General features: G+C 58.9%; 2 protein-coding genes across 3 annotated transcripts; both read right to left on the bottom strand.

Moving 5' to 3' along the window:
• Positions 1-1,286: 1,286 nt before the first annotated feature.
• On the bottom strand, positions 1,287-13,846 carry EHD2 (EH domain containing 2). The gene is made up of 5 exons (XM_069882250.1): positions 12,824-13,846; positions 9,526-9,623; positions 8,018-8,430; positions 5,388-5,552; positions 1,287-2,699 (listed from the first exon to the last, which is right to left on the bottom strand). Exons 1-5 carry the CDS (start codon positions 13,219-13,221, stop codon positions 2,157-2,159), a joined length of 1,617 nt encoding a protein of 538 aa, XP_069738351.1. The 5' UTR covers positions 13,222-13,846; the 3' UTR covers positions 1,287-2,156.
• On the bottom strand, positions 13,286-18,259 carry LOC138734541 (uncharacterized). Of its 2 annotated transcripts, XM_069882268.1 has the most exons (3): positions 17,946-18,259; positions 13,840-14,293; positions 13,286-13,573 (listed from the first exon to the last, which is right to left on the bottom strand). In XM_069882268.1, the coding sequence occupies exons 1-3, from the start codon at positions 18,039-18,041 to the stop codon at positions 13,542-13,544; spliced, it is 582 nt and encodes a 193-aa protein (XP_069738369.1). In that variant the 5' UTR covers positions 18,042-18,259; the 3' UTR covers positions 13,286-13,541. The 2 variants fall into 2 exon arrangements, with proteins under 2 accessions (XP_069738369.1, XP_069738368.1); XM_069882267.1 differs by lacking the exons at positions 13,286-13,573; positions 13,840-14,293 and adding an exon at positions 15,550-16,845.
• Between the last annotated feature and the right edge of the window lie 60 nt (positions 18,260-18,319).

Here is an 18,319-nt window from a genome sequence, read left to right as displayed (position 1 = left end):
GTGTCCTCGATCCTTTTTTGGGGTCTCCTCTCCTTTTGGGGTCCCAGTTTTGGGGTCTCTTCTGGCTCTGGGGTGTCCTCGATCCTTTTTTGGGGTCTCCTCTCCTTTCGGGGTCCCAGTTTTGGGGTCTCCTCTGGCCTTGGGGCCTCCTCCCTCGTTGGCTCTCGTCTTTTGGGGGTCTCCTCCCTTTCTGGGGTCCCTTTTTGGGGTTCTTCTCTCAATTTGGGGTCTCCTCCCTCTTTTTGGGGTTCTTCTCTATCTTTTATGGATTCTCCTCTTTTGGGGGACCTATTCTTGGGTTCTCCTTTCTCTTTTTTGGGGTTCTCCTCCATGTTGGGGTTCTCCTCTCTCTTTTTGGGGGTTCTCCTCCATTTTGGGGTTCTCCTCTCCCTTTTTTGGGGTTCTCCTTTCTCTTTTTTGGGGTTCTCCTCCATTTTGGGGTTCTCCTCTATCTTTTCTTGGGGTTCTCCTCCATTCTGGGGATTCTCCTCTCTCTTGTTTGGGATTCTCCTCTGTCTTTTTTTGGGTTCTCCTCCATTTTGGGGTTCTCCTCTCTCTTCTTTTGTGTTCTCCTCCATTTTTGGGATTCTCCTCTCTCATCTTTTGGGTTCTCCTCCATTTTGGGATTCCTCTCTCTCTTTTGGGGGGGTTCTCCTCCATTTTGGGGTTCTCCTCTCTCTTCTTTTGTGTTCTCCTCCATTTTGGGGGTTCTCCTTTCTCTTTTTTGGGGTTCTCCTCCATTGTGGGGGTTCTCCTCTCTCATCTTTTGGGTTCTCCTCCATACTGGGGTTCTCCTCTATCTTTTTTATGGGTTCTCCTCCATTTTGGGGATTCTCCTCTCTTTTGTTTGGGGTTCTCCTCTATCTTTTTTTTCTGGTTCCCCTCCATTTTGGGATTCTCCTCTATCTTTTGGGGGGATTCTCCTCCATTTTTGGGGTTCCCCTCTATCTTTTTTGGTGATTCTCCTCCATTTTGGGGTTCTCCTCTCTCTCGGTTGGGGTTCTCCTCTATCTTTTTTTGGGTTCTCCTCCAATTGGGGGATTCTCCTCCATTTTGGGGATTCTCCTCTCTCATCTTTTGGGTTCTCCTCCATTTTGGGCTTCCTCTCTCTCTTTTTTGAGGTTCTCCTCCATTTTTGGGATTCTCCTCTCTCATCTTTTGGGTTCTCCTCCATTTTGGGCTTCCTCTCTCTCTTTTTTGAGGTTCTCCTTTCTCTTTTTTGGGGTTCTCCTCCATTTTGGGGTTCTCCTCTCTCTTTTTTGGGTTCTCCTCCATTTTGGGGGTTCTCCTCTCTCTTTTTTGGGTTCTCCTCCGTGTTGGGGATTCTCCTCTCTCTTTTTTGGGGTTCTCCTCCATTCTGGGGATTCTCCTCTCTCATCTTTTGGGTTCTCCTCCATGTTGGGGATTCTCCTCTCTCTTTTTTTGGGTTCTCCTCCATTTTGGGGATTCTTCTCCATTTTTGGGGTTCTCCTCTATCTTTTTTGGGGATTCTCCTCCATTTTGGGGTTCTCCTCTATCTTTTTTTGGGTTCTCCTCCATTTTGGGGATTCTTCTCCATTTTTGGGGTTCTCCTCTATCTTTTTTGGGGATTCTCCTCCATGTTGGGGATTCTCCTCACTCTCCTTTGGGGTTCTCCTCTATCTTTTTTTGGGTTCTCCTCCATTTGGGGAATTCTACTCCATTTTTGGGGATTCTCCTCTCTCATCTTTTGGGTTCTCCTCCATTTTGGGCTTCCTCTCTCTCTTTTTTGGGGTTCTCCTTTCTCTTTTTTTGGGTTCTCCTCCATGTTGGGGATTCTTCTCCATTTTTGGGGTTCTCCTCTATCTTTTTTGGGGATTCTCCTCCATTTTTGGGGTTCTCCTCTATCTTTTTTTCTGGTTCCCCTCCATTTTGGGGTTCTCCTCTATCTTTTGGGGGGATTCTCCTCCATTTTTGGGATTCCCCTCTCATCTTTTGGGTTCTCCTTCATGTTGGGGATTCTCCTCACTCTTGTTTGGGGTTCTCCTTTCTCTTTTCTGGGGTTCTCCTCCATGTTGGGGATTCTCCTCTCTCTTATTTGGGGTTCTCCTCTCTCATTTTTTTGGGGGCTCCACCTCCACTTCGACCTCCCGTTCCTCCCGGGGTGGGGTGGGGGGGTCCCCGTGGCCGGCGGCCCCTCACTCGGCGGAGCCCTTGGGCCTCCTCTTGGAGGGCGGCACGAGGCGCGGGGGCAGGTCGGCGGGGAGCCCTCTGCCCTCCAGCTTGGCCCCGATGAGGTGGCCGGCCAGGGCGAACTCCTCGGCGTCCAACATGCCGTCGCGGTCCACGTCGCTGAGCTGCCAGATGCGGCCCAGGACGGAGCTGGGCAGGTTGCTGCTCACCATCCAGCTGCGGGCGCGGCGCCCGCTCAGCTTCCCCCCGCAGGGCGCCAGCCCGTAGAAGATCTCGTCGTACTTGGCCTTGTCCTTGGTCACCACCCACTCGTCGCCATCTTCCCCCTCGACGTCCTCGTCCTCGTCGTCGGCGCCGCTGAAGGGGCCTCGGCGGGTGCCGTCGAAGGCGCCGCCCTGGACCCCCGCGTCCTCGGGCGCCTCCAGCTCCTCCTGGCGCAGCAGCGGCATCAGCGCCGCGATGTCCGTCGTCAGCAGCTCGTCCAGGGCCTCCAGCAGCCGCGGCTTCAGCGCCGGGAACCGCGAGAAGTCGTGCACCGCCAGCTGCTCCTGCCGGGGGAGAAACGCGGGCTCAGCAGACCAGGACGGGGCTCAGGAGACCAGGACGGGGCTCAGGAGACCAGGATGGGGCTCAGCAGACCAGGACGGGGCTCAGCAGACCAGTATGGGGCTCAGGATCCCAGTATGAGGGTCAACATTCCAGTACAGGGGTCAGGATCCCAATATGGGGCTCAGGATCCCAGTATGAGGGTCAACATTCCAGTATGGGGCTCAGGATCCTAGTAGGAAGCTCATGATCCCAGTATGGGGCTCAGGATCCCAGTACGGGGCTCAGCAGACCACTACGGAGCTCAGGATCCCAATACGGGGCTCATGATCCCAGTATGAGGGTCAACACTCCAGTATGGGGGCCAGGATCCCAATACGGGGCTCAGGATCCCAGTATGAGGGTCAACATTCCAGTATGGGGCTCAGCAGACCAGTAAAGAGCTCAGGATCCCAGTAGGAAGCTCATGATCCCAGTACAGGGCTCAGGATCCCAGTATGGGGGTCAGGATCCCAATGTGGGGCTCAGGGTCCCAGTACGAGGGTCAACATTCCAGTATGGGGCTCAGCAGACCAGTATGAAGGTCACCACCCCAGTGTAAGGGTCAACATCCCAGTATGGAGCTCCAGATCCCAGTATGAGGGTCAACATTCCAATATGGAGCTCCGGATCCCAGGTTGGAGCTGAGGATCCCAGTATGGGCCTGTGGTTCCCAGTATGGGCCTGTGGCTCCCAGTATGGATCTGCGGCTCCCAGTATGGATCTGCGGCTCCCAGTATGGAGCTGCGGCTCCCAGTATGGAGCTGTGGCTCCCAGTATGGATCTGCGGCTCCCAGTATGGGCCTGTGGCTCCCAGTATGGATCTGTGGCTCCCAGTATGGAGCTGTGGCTCCCAGTATGGGCCTGCGGCTCCCAGTATGGATCTGTGGCTCCCAGTATGGAGCTGTGGCTCCCAGTATGGGCCTGCGGCTCCCAGTATGGAGCTGTGGCTCCCAGTATGGGCCTGCGGCTCCCAGTATGGGCCTGTGGCTCCCAGTATGGATCTGCGGCTCCCAGTATGGGCCTGCGTCTCCCAGTATGGGCCTGCGGCTCCCAGTATGGAGCTGTGGCTCCCAGTATGGGCCTGCGGCTCCCAGTATGGGCCTGTGGCTCCCAGTATGGATCTGCGGCTCCCAGTATGGGCCTGCGTCTCCCAGTATGGGCCTGCGGCTCCCAGTATGGGCCTGTGGCTCCCAGTATGGATCTGCGGCTCCCAGTATGGAGCTGCGGCTCCCAGTATGGGCCTGCGGCTCCCAGTATGGATCTGTGGCTCCCAGTATGGGCCTGCGGCTCCCAGTATGGAGCTGCGGCTCCCAGTATGGATCTGTGGCTCCCAGTATGGATCTGTGGCTCCCAGTATGGGCCTGCGGCTCCCAGTATGGATCTGTGGCTCCCAGTATGGGCCTGCGGCTCCCAGTATGGAGCTGTGGCTCCCAGTATGGATCCGCGGCTCCCAGTATGGATCTGCGGCTCCCAGTATGGGCCTGCGGCTCCCAGTATGGATCTGCGGCTCCCAGTATGGGCCTGCGGCTCCCAGTATGGAGCTGCGGCTCCCAGTATGGATCCGCGGCTCCCAGTATGGGCCTGCGGCTCCCAGTATGGATCTGTGGCTCCCAGTATGGGCCTGCGGCTCCCAGTATGGATCTGTGGCTCCCAGTATGGATCTGTGGCTCCCAGTATGGGCCTGCGGCTCCCAGTATGGATCTGTGGCTCCCAGTATGGGCCTGCGGCTCCCAGTATGGAGCTGTGGCTCCCAGTATGGATCCGCGGCTCCCAGTATGGATCTGCGGCTCCCAGTATGGGCCTGCGGCTCCCAGTATGGATCTGCGGCTCCCAGTATGGGCCTGCGGCTCCCAGTATGGAGCTGCGGCTCCCAGTATGGATCCGCGGCTCCCAGTATGGGCCTGCGGCTCCCAGTATGGATCCGCGGCTCCCAGTATGGGCCTGCGGCTCCCAGTATGGATCTGTGGCTCCCAGTATGGGCCTGCGGCTCCCAGTATGGATCTGTGGCTCCCAGTATGGGCCTGCGGCTCCCAGTATGGATCCGCGGCTCCCAGTATGGGCCTGCGGCTCCCAGTATGGATCTGCGGCTCCCAGTATGGGCCTGTGGCTCCCAGTATGGGCCTGCGGCTCCCAGTATGGGCCTGTGGCTCCCAGTATGGATCTGCGGCTCCCAGTATGGGCCTGTGGCTCCCAGTATGGGCCTGCGGCTCCCAGTATGGAGCTGCGGCTCCCAGTATGGGCCTGTGGCTCCCAGTATGGATCTGTGGCTCCCAGTATGGGCCTGCGGCTCCCAGTATGGGCCTGCGGCTCCCAGTATGGAGCTGTGGCTCCCAGTATGGATCCGCGGCTCCCAGTATGGGCCTGCGGCTCCCAGTATGGATCTGCGGCTCCCAGTATGGATCTGTGGCTCCCAGTATGGGCCTGCGGCTCCCAGTATGGATCTGCGGCTCCCAGTATGGATCTGCGGCTCCCAGTATGGATCTGTGGCTCCCAGTATGGGCCTGCGGCTCCCAGTATGGGCCTGCGGCTCCCAGTATGGGCCTGCGGCTCCCAGTGTGGAGCTGTGGCTCCCAGTATGGATCCGCGGCTCCCAGTATGGGCCTGCAGCTCCCAGTATGGATCCGCGGCTCCCAGTTCCCCCCGGGCACCTGCATGCGGGCGCAGTCGGGGAAGTCGCCGGGCGGGACGTGCTGCTCCAGCTGGACGCGGGCGAAGAGCAGCGGCAGCTTCGCGATCAGCTGCTTCTTCTTGGTGTCCTTGCCGAACACCGCGGGCATCTCCTTCTTCAGGCGGCTCACGATGTGCGCGTGGACCTGGGGGGCAGCAGGGGGGGGACAGGGAGGGGGTGACGATGGGCTGGGGGGGGCTCCACCCATCCCCGTCTCCATCCCCATCTCCATCCCCATCTCCACCTCCATCTCCATCCCCATCTCCATCCCCAACTCCATCCCCAACTCCATCTCCATCTCCATCCCCATCTCCATCCCCATCTCCATCCCCATCCCATCCCCATCTCCATCTCCATCTCCATCTCCATCTCCATCTCCATCCCCATCCCCATCTCCATCCTCATCGTCTCCATCCCCATCATCTCCATCCCCATCATCCTCATCGTCCCCACCCCCATCATCTCCATCCCCATCATCTCCATCCTCTCCACCCCCATCGTCTCCATCCCCATCATCCCCATCCCCATTGTCTCCATCTCCATCGTCTCCATCCTCATCATCCCCACCATCTCCATACCCATTGTCCCCATCGTCTCCATCCCCATCATCTCCATCCCCATCTCCATCCCCATCGTCTCCATCCCCATCGTCTCCATCCCCATCATCTCCATCGTCTCCATCCCCATCGTCTCCATCCCCATCATCTCCATCATCTCCATCCCCATCGTCTCCATCCCCATCGGTCCCACCCCCTCCACCCTCTCCACCTCCATCGGACCCGTCCCCCTGGTGGCCCCGTGGTGGCCCTGGTGGCCCCAGTGGCCCCATCCCCGCAGGTGGCCGGATGCGATAAGGCCGGTGGACAACGAGGTGAGGAAGAGGGAGACGAGGAACCGGGGGCTGGGGGGGGATGTTAATTATGTCCTAATTAACGAGGCGGAAGGAGCTGCCCCTTGGGGAAACCCTTAACGAGGAAACCAGGCGCAGGACGGGGCGGGGGGGGGGGACACGTCCGCCCTCGGCCACTGGGGGAGGTGACAGGAGCCACCAGGGCGATGGGACCTGAGCTGTGGAGGATCTCAGGGAGTCCTGGTGTCCCCTTGGCCCCATCGGATCCCTGGAGAGCCCCAAGGAGTCCTGGTGTCCCCTTGGCCCCATCGGATCCCTGGAGAGCCCCAAAGAGTCCTGGTGTCCATGGAGGACACCAAAGAGTCCTGTTGTCCATGGAGAACCCCAAGGAGTCGTGATGTCCCCTTGGCCCCATTGGATCCATGGAAAACTCCAAGGAGTCTTGGTGTCCCCTTGGCCCCATCGGATCCCTGGAGAGCCCCAAAGAGTCCTGTTGTCCATGGAGAACCCCAAGGAGTCCTGGTGTCCCCTTGGCCTCATCGGATCCCTGGAGAACCCCAAGGAATCCTGGTGTCCCCTTGGCCCCATCGGATCCATGGAGAACCCCAAGGAATCCTGGTGTCCCTGGAGAACCCCAAGGAGTCCTGGTGTCCCCTTGGCCCCATCGGATCCCTGGAGAACCCCAAGGAGTCCTGGTGTCCCCTTGGCCCCATCGGATCTCTGGAGAACCCCAAGGAGTCCTGGTGTCCCCTTGGCCCCACTGGATCCATGGAAAACTCCAAGGAGTCGTGGTGTCCCCTTGGCCCCATCGGATCCCTGGAGAGCCCCAAAGAGTCCTGGTGTCCATGGAGAACCCCAAGGAGTCGTGATGTCCCCTTGGCCCCATTGGATCCATGGAAAACTCCAAGGAGTCTTGGTGTCCCCTTGGCCCCATCGGATCCATGGAGAACCCCAAGGAGTCCTGGTGTCCCCTTGGCCCCATCGGATCCCTGGAGAACCCCAAGGAGTCCTGGTGTCCCCTTGGCCCCATCGGATCTCTGGAGAACCCCAAGGAGTCCTGGTGTCCCCTTGGCCCTATCAGATCCCTGGAGAGCCCCAAAGAGTCCTGGTGTCCCCTTGGCCCCATTGGATCCATGGAGAACCCTAAGGAGTCCTGGTGTCCCCTTGGCCCCATTGGATCCATGGAAAACTCCAAGGAGTCGTGGTGTCCCCTTGGCCCCATCGGATCCCTGGAGAGCCCCAAAGAGTCCTGGTGTCCATGGAGAACCCCAAGGAGTCGTGATGTCCCCTTGGCCCCATTGGATCCATGGAAAACTCCAAGGAGTCTTGGTGTCCCCTTGGCCCCATCGGATCCATGGAGAACCCCAAGGAGTCCTGGTGTCCCCTTGGCCCCATCGGATCCCTGGAGAACCCCAAGGAGTCCTGGTGTCCCCTTGGCCCCATCGGATCTCTGGAGAACCCCAAGGAGTCCTGGTGTCCCCTTGGCCCTATCAGATCCCTGGAGAGCCCCAAAGAGTCCTGGTGTCCCCTTGGCCCCATTGGATCCATGGAGAACCCTAAGGAGTCCTGGTGTCCCCTTGGCCCCATTGGATCCATGGAAAACTCCAAGGAGTCGTGGTGTCCCCTTGGCCCCATCGGATCCCTGGAGAGCCCCAAAGAGTCCTGGTGTCCATGGAGAACCCCAAGGAGTCCTGGTGTCCCCTTGGCCCCATCAGGCCTATGGAGAACCTGAAGGAAGCCGTGGAGACGCCCCCACTCACCCTAACGAGCCGCGCGCGCTTGACGAGGTCGTTGAGCTTGCGGAGGGCCGCGTGCCGGGGCAGGTTCTGGATGTCCTGGAAGAGGTCGTGCTCCTCCAGCTCGAAGAGCTGCCGGTTGTCGGCGTTGAGGAGGGGTTCGGCCCAGAAGGAGCCGATGAAGACGCGCAGAACCTCGGGGGTGTTGAAGACCTTCCCCAGCGACCACATCAGGGCCCCGTAGACGCGCATCAGCTGCTGCGTCTCCACCATGTCGGCCTTGTTGAGGACCACGCGGATCTTGTCCTCGTTGCCCTTGAGGGCTCGGATGGCCTCGGAGAACTCGTCCGAGATCTCCAGCTTGTGGGCGTCGAAGAGGAGGATGATGAGGTCCACGCGCTCCGCGAACCACTGGAGCACGGCCGGGAAGTCGTAGCCTGGAGGAGAAGGTGGGGATGGAGACAACGTGGGGATGGAGAGAAGGTGGGGATGGAGAGAAGGTGGGGATGGAGGAGAAGGTGGGGATGGAGGAGAAGGTGGGGATGGAGAGAAGGTGGGGATGGAGGAGAAGGTGGGGATGGAGAGAAGGTGGGGATGGAGGAGAAGGTGGGGATGGAGAGAAGGTGGGGATGGAGGAGAAGGTGGGGATGGAGAGAAGGTGGGGATGGAGAGAAGGTGGGGATGGAGGAGAAGGTGGGGATGGAGGAGAAGGTGGGGATGGAGAGAAGGTGGGGATGGAGAGAAGGTGGGGATGGAGGAGAACATGAGGATGGAGGAGAAGGTGGGGATGGAGGAGAAGGTGGGGATGGAGGAGAAGGTGGGGATGGAGAGAAGGTGGGGATGGAGGAGAACGTGAGGATGGAGGAGAAGGTGGGGATGGAGGAGAAGGTGGAGATGGAGGAGAACGTGGGGATGGAGAGAAGGTGGGGATGGAGAGAAGGTGGGGATGGAGACAACGTGGGGATGGAGAGAAGGTGGGGATGGAGAGAAGGTGGGGATGGAGAGAAGGTGGGGATGGAGGAGAACATGAGGATGGAGGAGAAGGTGGGGATGGAGGAGAAGGTGGGGATGGAGAGAAGGTGGGGATGGAGGAGAACGTGAGGATGGAGGAGAAGGTGGGGATGGAGGAGAAGGTGGAGATGGAGGAGAAGGTGGGGATGGAGAGAAGGTGGGGATGGAGAGAAGGTGGGGATGGAGGAGAACATGAGGATGGAGAGAAGGTGGGGATGGAGGAGAAGGTGGAGATGGAGGAGAACGTGGGGATGGAGGAGAACATGGGGATGGAGGAGAACATGGGGTTGTCCCCCCTTGTTGCCCCCCTCCCCCTTTTCCCCCCCTTCTTGCCCCCCCCCAGCCCCCGTTTGGCCCCTCCAGGATCCCGGGGGGGTCGTTATTCCCCCTCCCACTCATTCCCCCCCATTATTTCCCCCCCCCCCCCCCACCCCATTATTGCCCCCCCCACCCCATTATTGCCCCCCCCCCCCGTTATTGCCCCCCACCCCCCATTATTGCCCCCCCCCCCCCGTTTTTACCCCTGCAGACGCGCTGCTTGGCCCCCGCCAGGATGCCGGGGGTGTCGATGATGCTGATGCTCCTCAGGACGGGGTTGGGGAGGTGGGCGCACTGCAGCCTGGGGGGGGCATTCAGACTCCTAACCCCCCCCCCCAAAACCCCCAGACCCCCCCATCCCCCCCCCAAACTACCCCCCCCTTTAAAAACCCTTCCCCCCCCTCTTTCTGCCCCCCCCAGCCCCTCCCAAACTGCCCCCCCCACTCCACTCGGAGCCCCCCCCACCCCAGAACCCCCCTTTGTGACCCCCCCCCAGACCCCCCCAAACTACCCCCCCCCCCCGACGTTGGGCCCCCCCAGACCCTCTCAAACTGCTCCCCACGCTCTGAGCCCCCCCAAACCCCACTTTGTGCCCCCCCCCGACACCCCCACCCCCTAAGAACCCCCCCCTTAACCCTCAGTTGGGGGGGGGGGCGTTTTATGGGACTCAGGGGGCATTTTATGGGACTTGGGGGGCATTTTATGGGGCTGGGGGGGCATTTTAAGGGGCTGGGGGGCATTTTATGGGACTTGGGGGGCATTTTAAGGGGCTGGGGGTCATTTTAAGGGGCTGGGGGGCATTTTATGGGACTTGGGAGGCATTTTAAGGGGCTGGGGGTCATTTTAAGGGGCTGGGGGGCATTTTATGGGACTTGGGGGGCATTTTAAGGGGCTGGGGGGCATTTTATGGGACTTGGGGGGCATTTTAAGGGGCTGGGGGGCGTTTTATGGGACTTGGGGGGCGTTTTATGGGGCTGGGGGGGCATTTTATGGGACTGGGGGGGCATTTTATGGGACTGGGGGGCGTTTTATGGGGCTGGGGGGGCATTTTATGGGACTTGGGGGGCATTTTATGGGACTTGGGGGGCATTTTAAGGGGCTGGGGGGCATTTTATGGGACTGGGGGGGCATTTTAAGGGGCTGGGGGGCATTTTATGGGACGTGGGGGGCGTTTTATGGGACTGGGGGGGCATTTTAAGGGGCTGGGGGGCATTTTATGGGACTGGGGGGGCATTTTAAGGGGCTGAGGGGGCGTTTTATGGGACTTGGGGGGCGTTTAAAGGGGCTGGGGGGCATTTTATGGGACGTGGGGGGCATTTTAAGGGACTGGGGGGCATTTTATGGGACTGGGGGGCGTTTTATGGGGCTGGGGGGGCATTTTAAGGGACTGGGGGGGCATTTTAAGGGGCTGGGGGGCATTTTATGGGACTTGGGGGGCATTTTAAGGGGCTGGGGGGCCTTTTAAGGGGCTGGGGGGGCGTTTTATGGGACTTGGGGGGCATTTTAAGGGACTGGGGGGCATTTTATGGGACTGGGGGGCATTTTAAGGGGCTGGGGGGCATTTTATGGGACTTGGGGGGCGTTTTATGGGACTGGGGGGCCTTTTAAGGGGCTGGGGGGCATTTTATGGGACTTGGGGGGCGTTTTATGGGACTGGGGGGCATTTTAAGGGGCTGGGGGGCATTTTATGGGACTTGGGGGGCGTTTTATGGGACTGGGGGGCGTTTTATGGGGCTGGGGGGCATTTTAAGGGGCTGGGGGGCATTTTAAGGGGCTGGGGGGCGTTTTATGGGACTTGGGGGGCATTTTAAGGGGCTGGGGGGGCATTTTAAGGGACTGGGGGGCATTTTAAGGGGCTGGGGGGGCATTTTATGGGACTGGGGGGCGTTTTATGGGGCTGGGGGGGCATTTTATGGGACTTGGGGGGCATTTTATGGGACTTGGGGGGCATTTTAAGGGGCTGGGGGGCATTTTATGGGACTGGGGGGACATTTTAAGGGGCTGGGGGGCATTTTATGGGACTTGGGGGGCGTTTTATGGGACTGGGGGGGCATTTTAAGGGGCTGGGGGGCATTTTATGGGACTTGGGGGGCGTTTTATGGGGCTGGGGGGCCTTTTAAGGGGCTGGGGGGGCATTTTAAGGGGCTGGGGGGGCATTTTATGGGACTTGGGGGGCATTTTAAGGGTCTGGGGGCATTTTATGGGACTCGAGGGGGTGTTTTAAGGGGCTGGGGGGGCATTTTAAGGGGCTGGGGGGCATTTTATGGGACTCGAGGGGGTGTTTTATGGGGCTGGGGGGGCATTTTAAGGCCCCCCCCCCCCAAAGAGCCGTGAGCGAGTGTTTCCAGGGCGGCTCCGCATTCCTGAACTCTGGCTCATCAACAACCCCCCCCCCGGAACACAAAGACGGGAAACAGGGACAACCCCCCCCCCAGCACTTCCCAAAGTTGGGGGGGGACACCCCAAATTCTTCTGGACCCCCCCACCCCCCCCCCCAGCCCATCCCGGAGCCCCAAAAATGAAGGGGAAAAGGGAAAAGGGGAAAAGGGGGGGGGGAATTGCTTAAATTGTGGAGATTTGGATCATTTAGGGGGGGATTTGGGGTAATTGGGGGGGGTCATCAATTTGGGGGGGATTTGGTGGATCTGGAGGGGCTTTGGAGTATCTAGGGGGGCTTTTGATGGATCTGGGGGGGGTTGATGGATCTGGGGGTCTCTAGGTGGATCTGCAGGGGCTTTTGATGGATCTGGGGGGGCTTTTGATGGATTTGGAGGAGCTTTGATGATTCTGGAGGAGCTTTTGATGGATCTGGGGGTCTTCAGGTGGATCTGGGGGGGCTTTGATGATGCTGGAGGAGCTTTTGATGGATCTGGGGGGCGTTTGATGGATCTGCAGGGGCTTTGATGGATCTGGAGGGGCTTTGGTGGATCTGGGGGGGCTTTTGATGGATCTGGGGGTCTTTAGGTGGATCTGGGGGGGCTCTAGGTGGATCTGCAGGGGCTTTTGATGGATCTGGAGGGGCTTTGATGGATCTGGGGGGGCTTTTGATGGATCTGGGGGGGCTTTCGATGGATCTGCAGGGGCTTTGATGGATCTGGAGGGGCTTTGGTGGATCTGGGGGTCTTTAGGTGGATCTGGGGGGGCTCTAGGTGGATCTGCAGGGGCTTTGATGGATCTGGAGGAGCTTTTGATGGATCTGGAGGGGCTTTGATGGATCTGAGGTAGCTTTTGATGGATCTGGAAGGGCTTTTGGTGTATCTGGAGGAGCTTTGGTGGATCTGGGGGAGCTCTAGGTGGATCTAGGGGGTATTTTGGTGGATCTGGAGGGGCTTTGATGGATCTGGAGGAGGTTTTGATGGATCCGGAGGAGCTTTGATGGATCTGAGGTGGCTTTTGATGGATCTGGACGGGCTTTTGGTGTATCTGGAGGGGCTTGGATGGCTCTGGGGGTGCTTTTTAGAGGATGGGGGGGGAGCTTTGTTGGATCGGGGTGGGACTCACCGGTTGAGGAAGGCATTCCCGAAGGGGTTGAGCTTGCGGAAGGGCTTGTTGGGGTCGACGATGAGGGCGTTGCCAGGCGTGATGCCCTCGGTCTCCCCGTGCATGATGGCCACGAAGGAGTCGGTGGTGGGCTCGGGCCCGATGCGGCTCCCCGGGATGTCCTGCTCCAGCAGGTACCGGATGAACGTGGTCTTCCCCGTGGAATATTGTCCCACCACCAGCACCATGGGCTTGGTGTCGAAATCCGCCTCCTCCAGCGCTGGCGAGTGGAAGTCATGGAAGCGGTAGAACTCCTCCACGGGGAGAAGCTTCTTCTTGTAGAGGTTCTTGAGCCCCTCGGTCACCGTGTGGATGACCTCGGGGCTCTTCTTCTCCTGCTTCCGCAGCCAGCTGAACATCCCGGCGCTGGGAAGCGGCGTTCCCGGAGGGAATCAACGTTCTCCGGTGGAACTGGGTGGTCCCGGTGGGATGTGGAGGTCCTGGTGGGACTCAATCAACGTTCTTGGTGGGAATCGACGTTCCTGGTGGGAATCACTCAACGTTCCTGGTGGGAATCACTCAACGTTCGTGGTGGGAATTGACGTTCCTGGTGGGAATCGACGTTCCTGGTGGGAATCAATCAACGTTCTTGGTGGGAATCGATGTTCTTGGTGGGAATCGGCGTTCCTGGTGGGACTCAATCAACGTTCCTGGTGGGAATCGACGTTCCTGGTAGGAATCACTCAACGTTCTTGGTGGGAATCGATGTTCCTGGTGGGAATCAGTCAATGTTTTTGGTGGGAATCAGCGTTCCTGGTGGGACTCAATCAACGTTTTCGGTGGGAAGCGGCGTTCCCGGTGGTGGGAATCGACGTTCCCGATGGGCCGTGGGGCTCCTGGTGGGAATCGACGCTCTTGGTTGGTTGGAAGCGACGTTCCCGATGGGAATCGACGTTGCTGGCGCTGGGAAGCTGCGTTCCTGGTGGGAACGGGACGTTCTTGGTGGGAATCGACGTTCCTGGTGGGAATCACTCAACGTTCCTGGTGGGAATCGACGTTCCTGGTGGGAATCTGCTCTTCCTGGCGGTGGGAATCAACGTTCCCGGTGGGAATCCAGAGGGAGAAGCAGAAGGCGCCAGGCTCGGTGGGTTCGGAGCCGCAGGACGAGATCCCCACCTGCTCCTCGATGCCAAAACCCGCTGGGAAATTGAGGCAGAAAAGCCACTTTTGGAGATTTTCCCTTTCCCGTCGCTGGGCAGGTGGCTCCTTCCCCTCTTGGCGGTGCCAGGAAGAGCCTTTTCCTCCCCAAGAAACGCTCCGGGGAGCGACGCTGCGCTTCTGGAGGCGGCGATTGGCTTTTTCTTCTTTGTTTTTCGCCCTTTTTCCTTGTTTTTCGGACTTTTCCGGGGAGGAAAATTCCCTGTGGGGAGAAGCGTCGGCTCTGGGCAGCGGGCGGAGGCGCCGGAGGAGAAAAAGGCTGGAGCTGGAGGGCTGGGAGGGGAAAAACTCGTCATAAGCGAGGGGAAGGGGGGGCGGCGGGGCCGGGGTTGGGACCATAAAAGTCAGGAATTCATAAATCCACCAGCGGGAAAGGGGCCGCCAGCGGGGAGGAGCCGGGAATCGCTGCCCGGGCGCGATTGGATCCAGAGCGGCTCCGGATCGGCTCCGGATTGGGTTGAGCCCCCCAAGAGGAGACGAAGCCCCCAGCCCCGCTCTAGGCTGGAAGGGGGTTTCGCTTGGATTCCGATTCACTCCGGATTCCGGGCTCGGCCGGAGGATCCCCCGCGGCTTCCCAGATCCCAGCCCCGCGCTCCGGGGGGGATCCAGCTCCCAGATCCCGGCCCCGAGCCCCCAGACCCACTCCTGATTCGGGATCCAGGTCCTGGATCCTCCTCCAAGACCCCAGACCCACTCCTGGATTGAGATCCAGGTCCCAGATCCCGTCCCCAAGCCCCCAGGTCGGGATCCGGATCCCAAATCTCCCTTCCAGCCCCATTTACCGGTCGGGATCCGGGTTCCTTGTGGTCTCCTTGAGCTCCCAGCCCGGCTCCGGGGTTGGGATCCAGGGCCCGGAGACAATTCCTGAGACTCCAGCTTAGGATCCAGGTCCTGGTCGTCTCCCTGAGCCCCCAACGCTGCTCCGAAGTCAGGATCCGGATCCCAAATCCCATCCCCATCCCCAGATCAGGATCTGGATCCCAAATCCCATCCCCAGATCAGGATCTGGATCCTAAATCCCATCCCCATCCCCAGATCAGGATCAGGATCCCAAATCCCATCCCCATCCCCAGATCAGGATCCGGATCCCAAATCCCATCCCCATCCCCAGATCAGGATCCAGATCCCAAATCCCATCCCCATCCCCAGATCAGGATCCAGATCCCAAATCCCATCCCCATCCCCAGATCAGGATCTGGATCCCAAATCCCATCCCCATCCCCAGATCAGGATCCAGATCCCAAATCCCATCCCCAACCCCAGATAGGGATCCGGATCCTAAATCCCATCTCCATCCCCAGATCAGGATCTGGATCCTAAATCCCATCCCCGGATCCAGATCCCAAATCCCATCCCCATCCCCAGATAGGGATCTGGATCCTAAATCCCATCTCCATCCCCAGATCCAGATCCCAAATCCCATCTCCATCCCCAGATCGGGATCCGGATCCCAAATCCCACCCCCATTCCCTCCCTTTTCCCTTTTCCGGGCGCGAGGGATGGGGAAGTCGGGGCCGTTCGTACAAAGAAGAGCGATTTTAATTTACACGGAAGTACTAAATGTACAGAATTCCTTAAAAAAACCCGGTATGCACAATAAATACAGTACAAAATTCTCGGATCGGACTCTCCGGCGTTCCCTGGGAGCGGCGGGAAGGGATTCGGGAAGGGATTCAGGGGGGTCCATCCAGATTTTGCCTTTTCTCTCCCCCCAAAAAATCCCGATTAAACCCTCGTGGGCAGCAGAATTCATAAGAAAATGAGGATGAATCCCCCTGGGAAGCGGAATTCCACCAAAAAATGAGGATTAATCACCCTGGGAAGTGGAATTCCACCAAAAAATGAGGATGAATCCCCTTGGGAAGTGGAATTCCACCCCAAAAAGGAGGATTAATCCCCTTGGGAAGCGGAATTCCACCAAAAAATGAGGATGAATCCCCCTGGGGAGCAGAATTTGTGGGTTTCCCGATGGATTCACCTCAGGGAAAGGGCGGAGGAGAAGACGATCCCGAATCCAAGGCTTCCGTCCCGCTCCAACCGAACCATCCGACACCAAACCAAGGGATTTCGTACGGGGGGGGGTTTATACGGATACGACAGCGGGAGCTAAACCAGGAATGCCGGATTCCGGAGCCCGGGAAGCGCCACCGCGGCTCTGAGGGCAAAAGAACTCGGAGAGGCCTCCCCTGATCCCGCTTCCCGACGGAACGCCGGGTCCCAGAATCCTGGGAATCCTGGAGCTCAGGGAACGCCGCAACCTTGGGAACATCAGAACTCTGGGAATTCTGCCTCCCAAGGAACACTGGATCCCTGGGAAGAGCAGAATCCTGGGAATCCTGGATCCCAGGGAACGCTGGAAAGCTGGGAACACCAGAATCCTGGGAATGCTGGATCCCACCTGGCACCAGAACCCTGGGAATATCGGATCCCAGGGAACGCCGGATCCCATCCTTCCCTCGGGATGAATCCCGCTCGGAGGTGCTAAGGCTTCGGGTTTTGGGGAAGCGGGGGGGCTCCCGGCATTCCCAAAATTCCAGGTGGGCCGCGGGGAGCCCCGAAAGGAGAACCCAAACCCACCGGGAATTTGCGGGATTCAGGAGCGGGAAGAGCAGGAACGCCGCCCGTTCCCGAAGCCAGGAGGGGGAAAAAAATAAAAAAAAAGTGGATTTGGGGCTCCTGGTTTTTGGGATAAAAGGCAGGAAAAGCGAAGGAATTGCAGCTCCCGGGAGGCTCCGAAGGCAGCAGCCGCGCCCCTGGCTCCGCTCCAGCTCTGGCGTTTCGGAGCGAACTCCGGCTTCGCTCGCCGTTCCCAACATTTTTTCCACCTTAAAGAGGGAAAGGGGGCGGATTTGGGGGCTTCCCACTCAGATTTTGGGTCTCCTGCTTGGATTTGGGGGTCTCCTGCTTGGATTTGGGGGTCTCCTCCTTGGAATTTAGGGTCTCCTGCTTGGATTTGGGGGTCTCCTCCTTGGAATTTTGGGTCTCCTGCTTGGATTTGGGGGTTCCCACTCCAATTTGAGGTTCCCTGCTTGGATTTGGGGGTCTCCTGCTTGGAATTTAGGGTCTCCTGCTTGGATTTGGGGGTCTCCTGCTTGGATTTGGGGGGTTCCCACTCCGATTTGAGGCTCCCTGCTTGGATTTTGGGGTCTCCTGCACGGATTTGGGATTTCCCACTTGAAAATTTGGGTCTCCTGCTTGGATTTGGGGGGTTCCCACTCCAATTTGAGGTTCCCTGCTTGGATTTTGGGGTCTCCTGCACGGATTTGGGATTTCCCACTTGAAATTTTGGGTCTCCTGCTTGGATTTGGGGGTTCCCACTCCGATTTGAGGTTCCCTGCTTGGATTTTGGGGTCTCCTGCTTGGAATTCAGGGTCTCCTGCACGGATTTGGGATTTCCCACTTGAAATTTTGGGTCTCCTGCTTGGATTTGGGGGTTTCCCACTCGGATTTGAGGTTCCCTGCTTGGATTTGGGGGGTTTTCGACTCGAAATTTGGGGGCTCCCGCTCAGATTTGGCATCTTCGGCCTGGAATTTTGGGGTTTCCCGCTTGGATTTTGGGATACGTGGAGGCTTTGGGCCCTGCAGACATCGGGATATGGAACCGAGCCCCCTCCCCGCCAACGGCACTTGGAATTCCAGGGAAAATTATTGCCTCCGAAAGGGGAAAAACGAGAGGGAGGGAGTTAAAAACCGGGATGGGAAAGTGGGAAAGCAGCCGGCCTCGCGGCCGAGGCAGAGCAGGAAGGGCACGATCCGCCTGGGACGACGCGGAATCGTTGGGAAGGGCACGCTCCGAGCGGAGAATTCCAGCTTTCACCCCCCCTCTTCCCTTCACAACCTCCTCTTTCCTGGCAATTCCAGCGGGGAAAAGCGTCTCCCTCCCTTCCCGACCCCACGTTCTCTGCCGGATCCCGCCCTCTCTCACCGAATCCCGACGGATCCGCTCCTCCTCCGGGCCCAGAACTCCCCGGCACCTCGGTTTTTCCGGTAGTGTTTGCATTTCCGCGCTTTCCTTCCCCATTTTTCCCACCTCGCTTTCCAACCGGAGGCTCCGGAAGCCGGCGGGAGAGCGGGAATAACTTAAAAAGGGATCGATTGGATTTTCCCCGCCGGGATAACGCCTGCAGAGTCCTCTTTGGCCGGTGCGATCCGGGATCCGGGCCCTGCTCCGGGCAGCCGCCCCGGGAGCGAGGAGGGAAGGGGGCGGGAAAGAGAGAGGAGACCGCTGGGACAATTCGGATTAGGAATTTCTTACAGGATCTAAATTACAAAGCCGACCGTCGCTCCCCGTCGCCGTGA

Source organism: Phaenicophaeus curvirostris, unplaced genomic scaffold, assembly GCF_032191515.1.
Source record: "Phaenicophaeus curvirostris isolate KB17595 unplaced genomic scaffold, BPBGC_Pcur_1.0 scaffold_93, whole genome shotgun sequence".
Taxonomy (NCBI): domain Eukaryota; kingdom Metazoa; phylum Chordata; class Aves; order Cuculiformes; family Cuculidae; genus Phaenicophaeus; species Phaenicophaeus curvirostris.
Note: the sequence above shows the minus strand (reverse complement) of the source record. Positions and strands in the feature narration are given on the sequence as shown.

What these genes read in the sequence shown, in the direction of transcription:
- EHD2 (XM_069882250.1), bottom strand. Translation starts at nt 13,221, where the DNA reads ATGTTCAGCTGGCTGCGGAAGCAGGAGAAGAAGAGCCCCGAGGTCATC. An exon ending in GGGAATGCCTTCCTCAACCG is followed by an intron (nt 9,624 to 12,823) that starts GTGAGTCCCACC and finishes TGCCCCCCCCAG; the next exon opens with GCTGCAGTGCGCCCACCTCC. An exon ending in AGCGCGCGCGGCTCGTTAGG is followed by an intron (nt 5,553 to 8,017) that starts GTGAGTGGGGGC and finishes GCTGCCCCCCAG; the next exon opens with GTCCACGCGCACATCGTGAG.
- LOC138734541 (XM_069882267.1), bottom strand. Translation starts at nt 18,041, where the DNA reads ATGGGGAAGGAAAGCGCGGAAATGCAAACACTACCGGAAAAACCGAGG. An exon ending in AGCGGATCCGTCGGGATTCG is followed by an intron (nt 16,846 to 17,945) that starts GTGAGAGAGGGC and finishes TCCCTCTTTAAG; the next exon opens with GTGGAAAAAATGTTGGGAAC.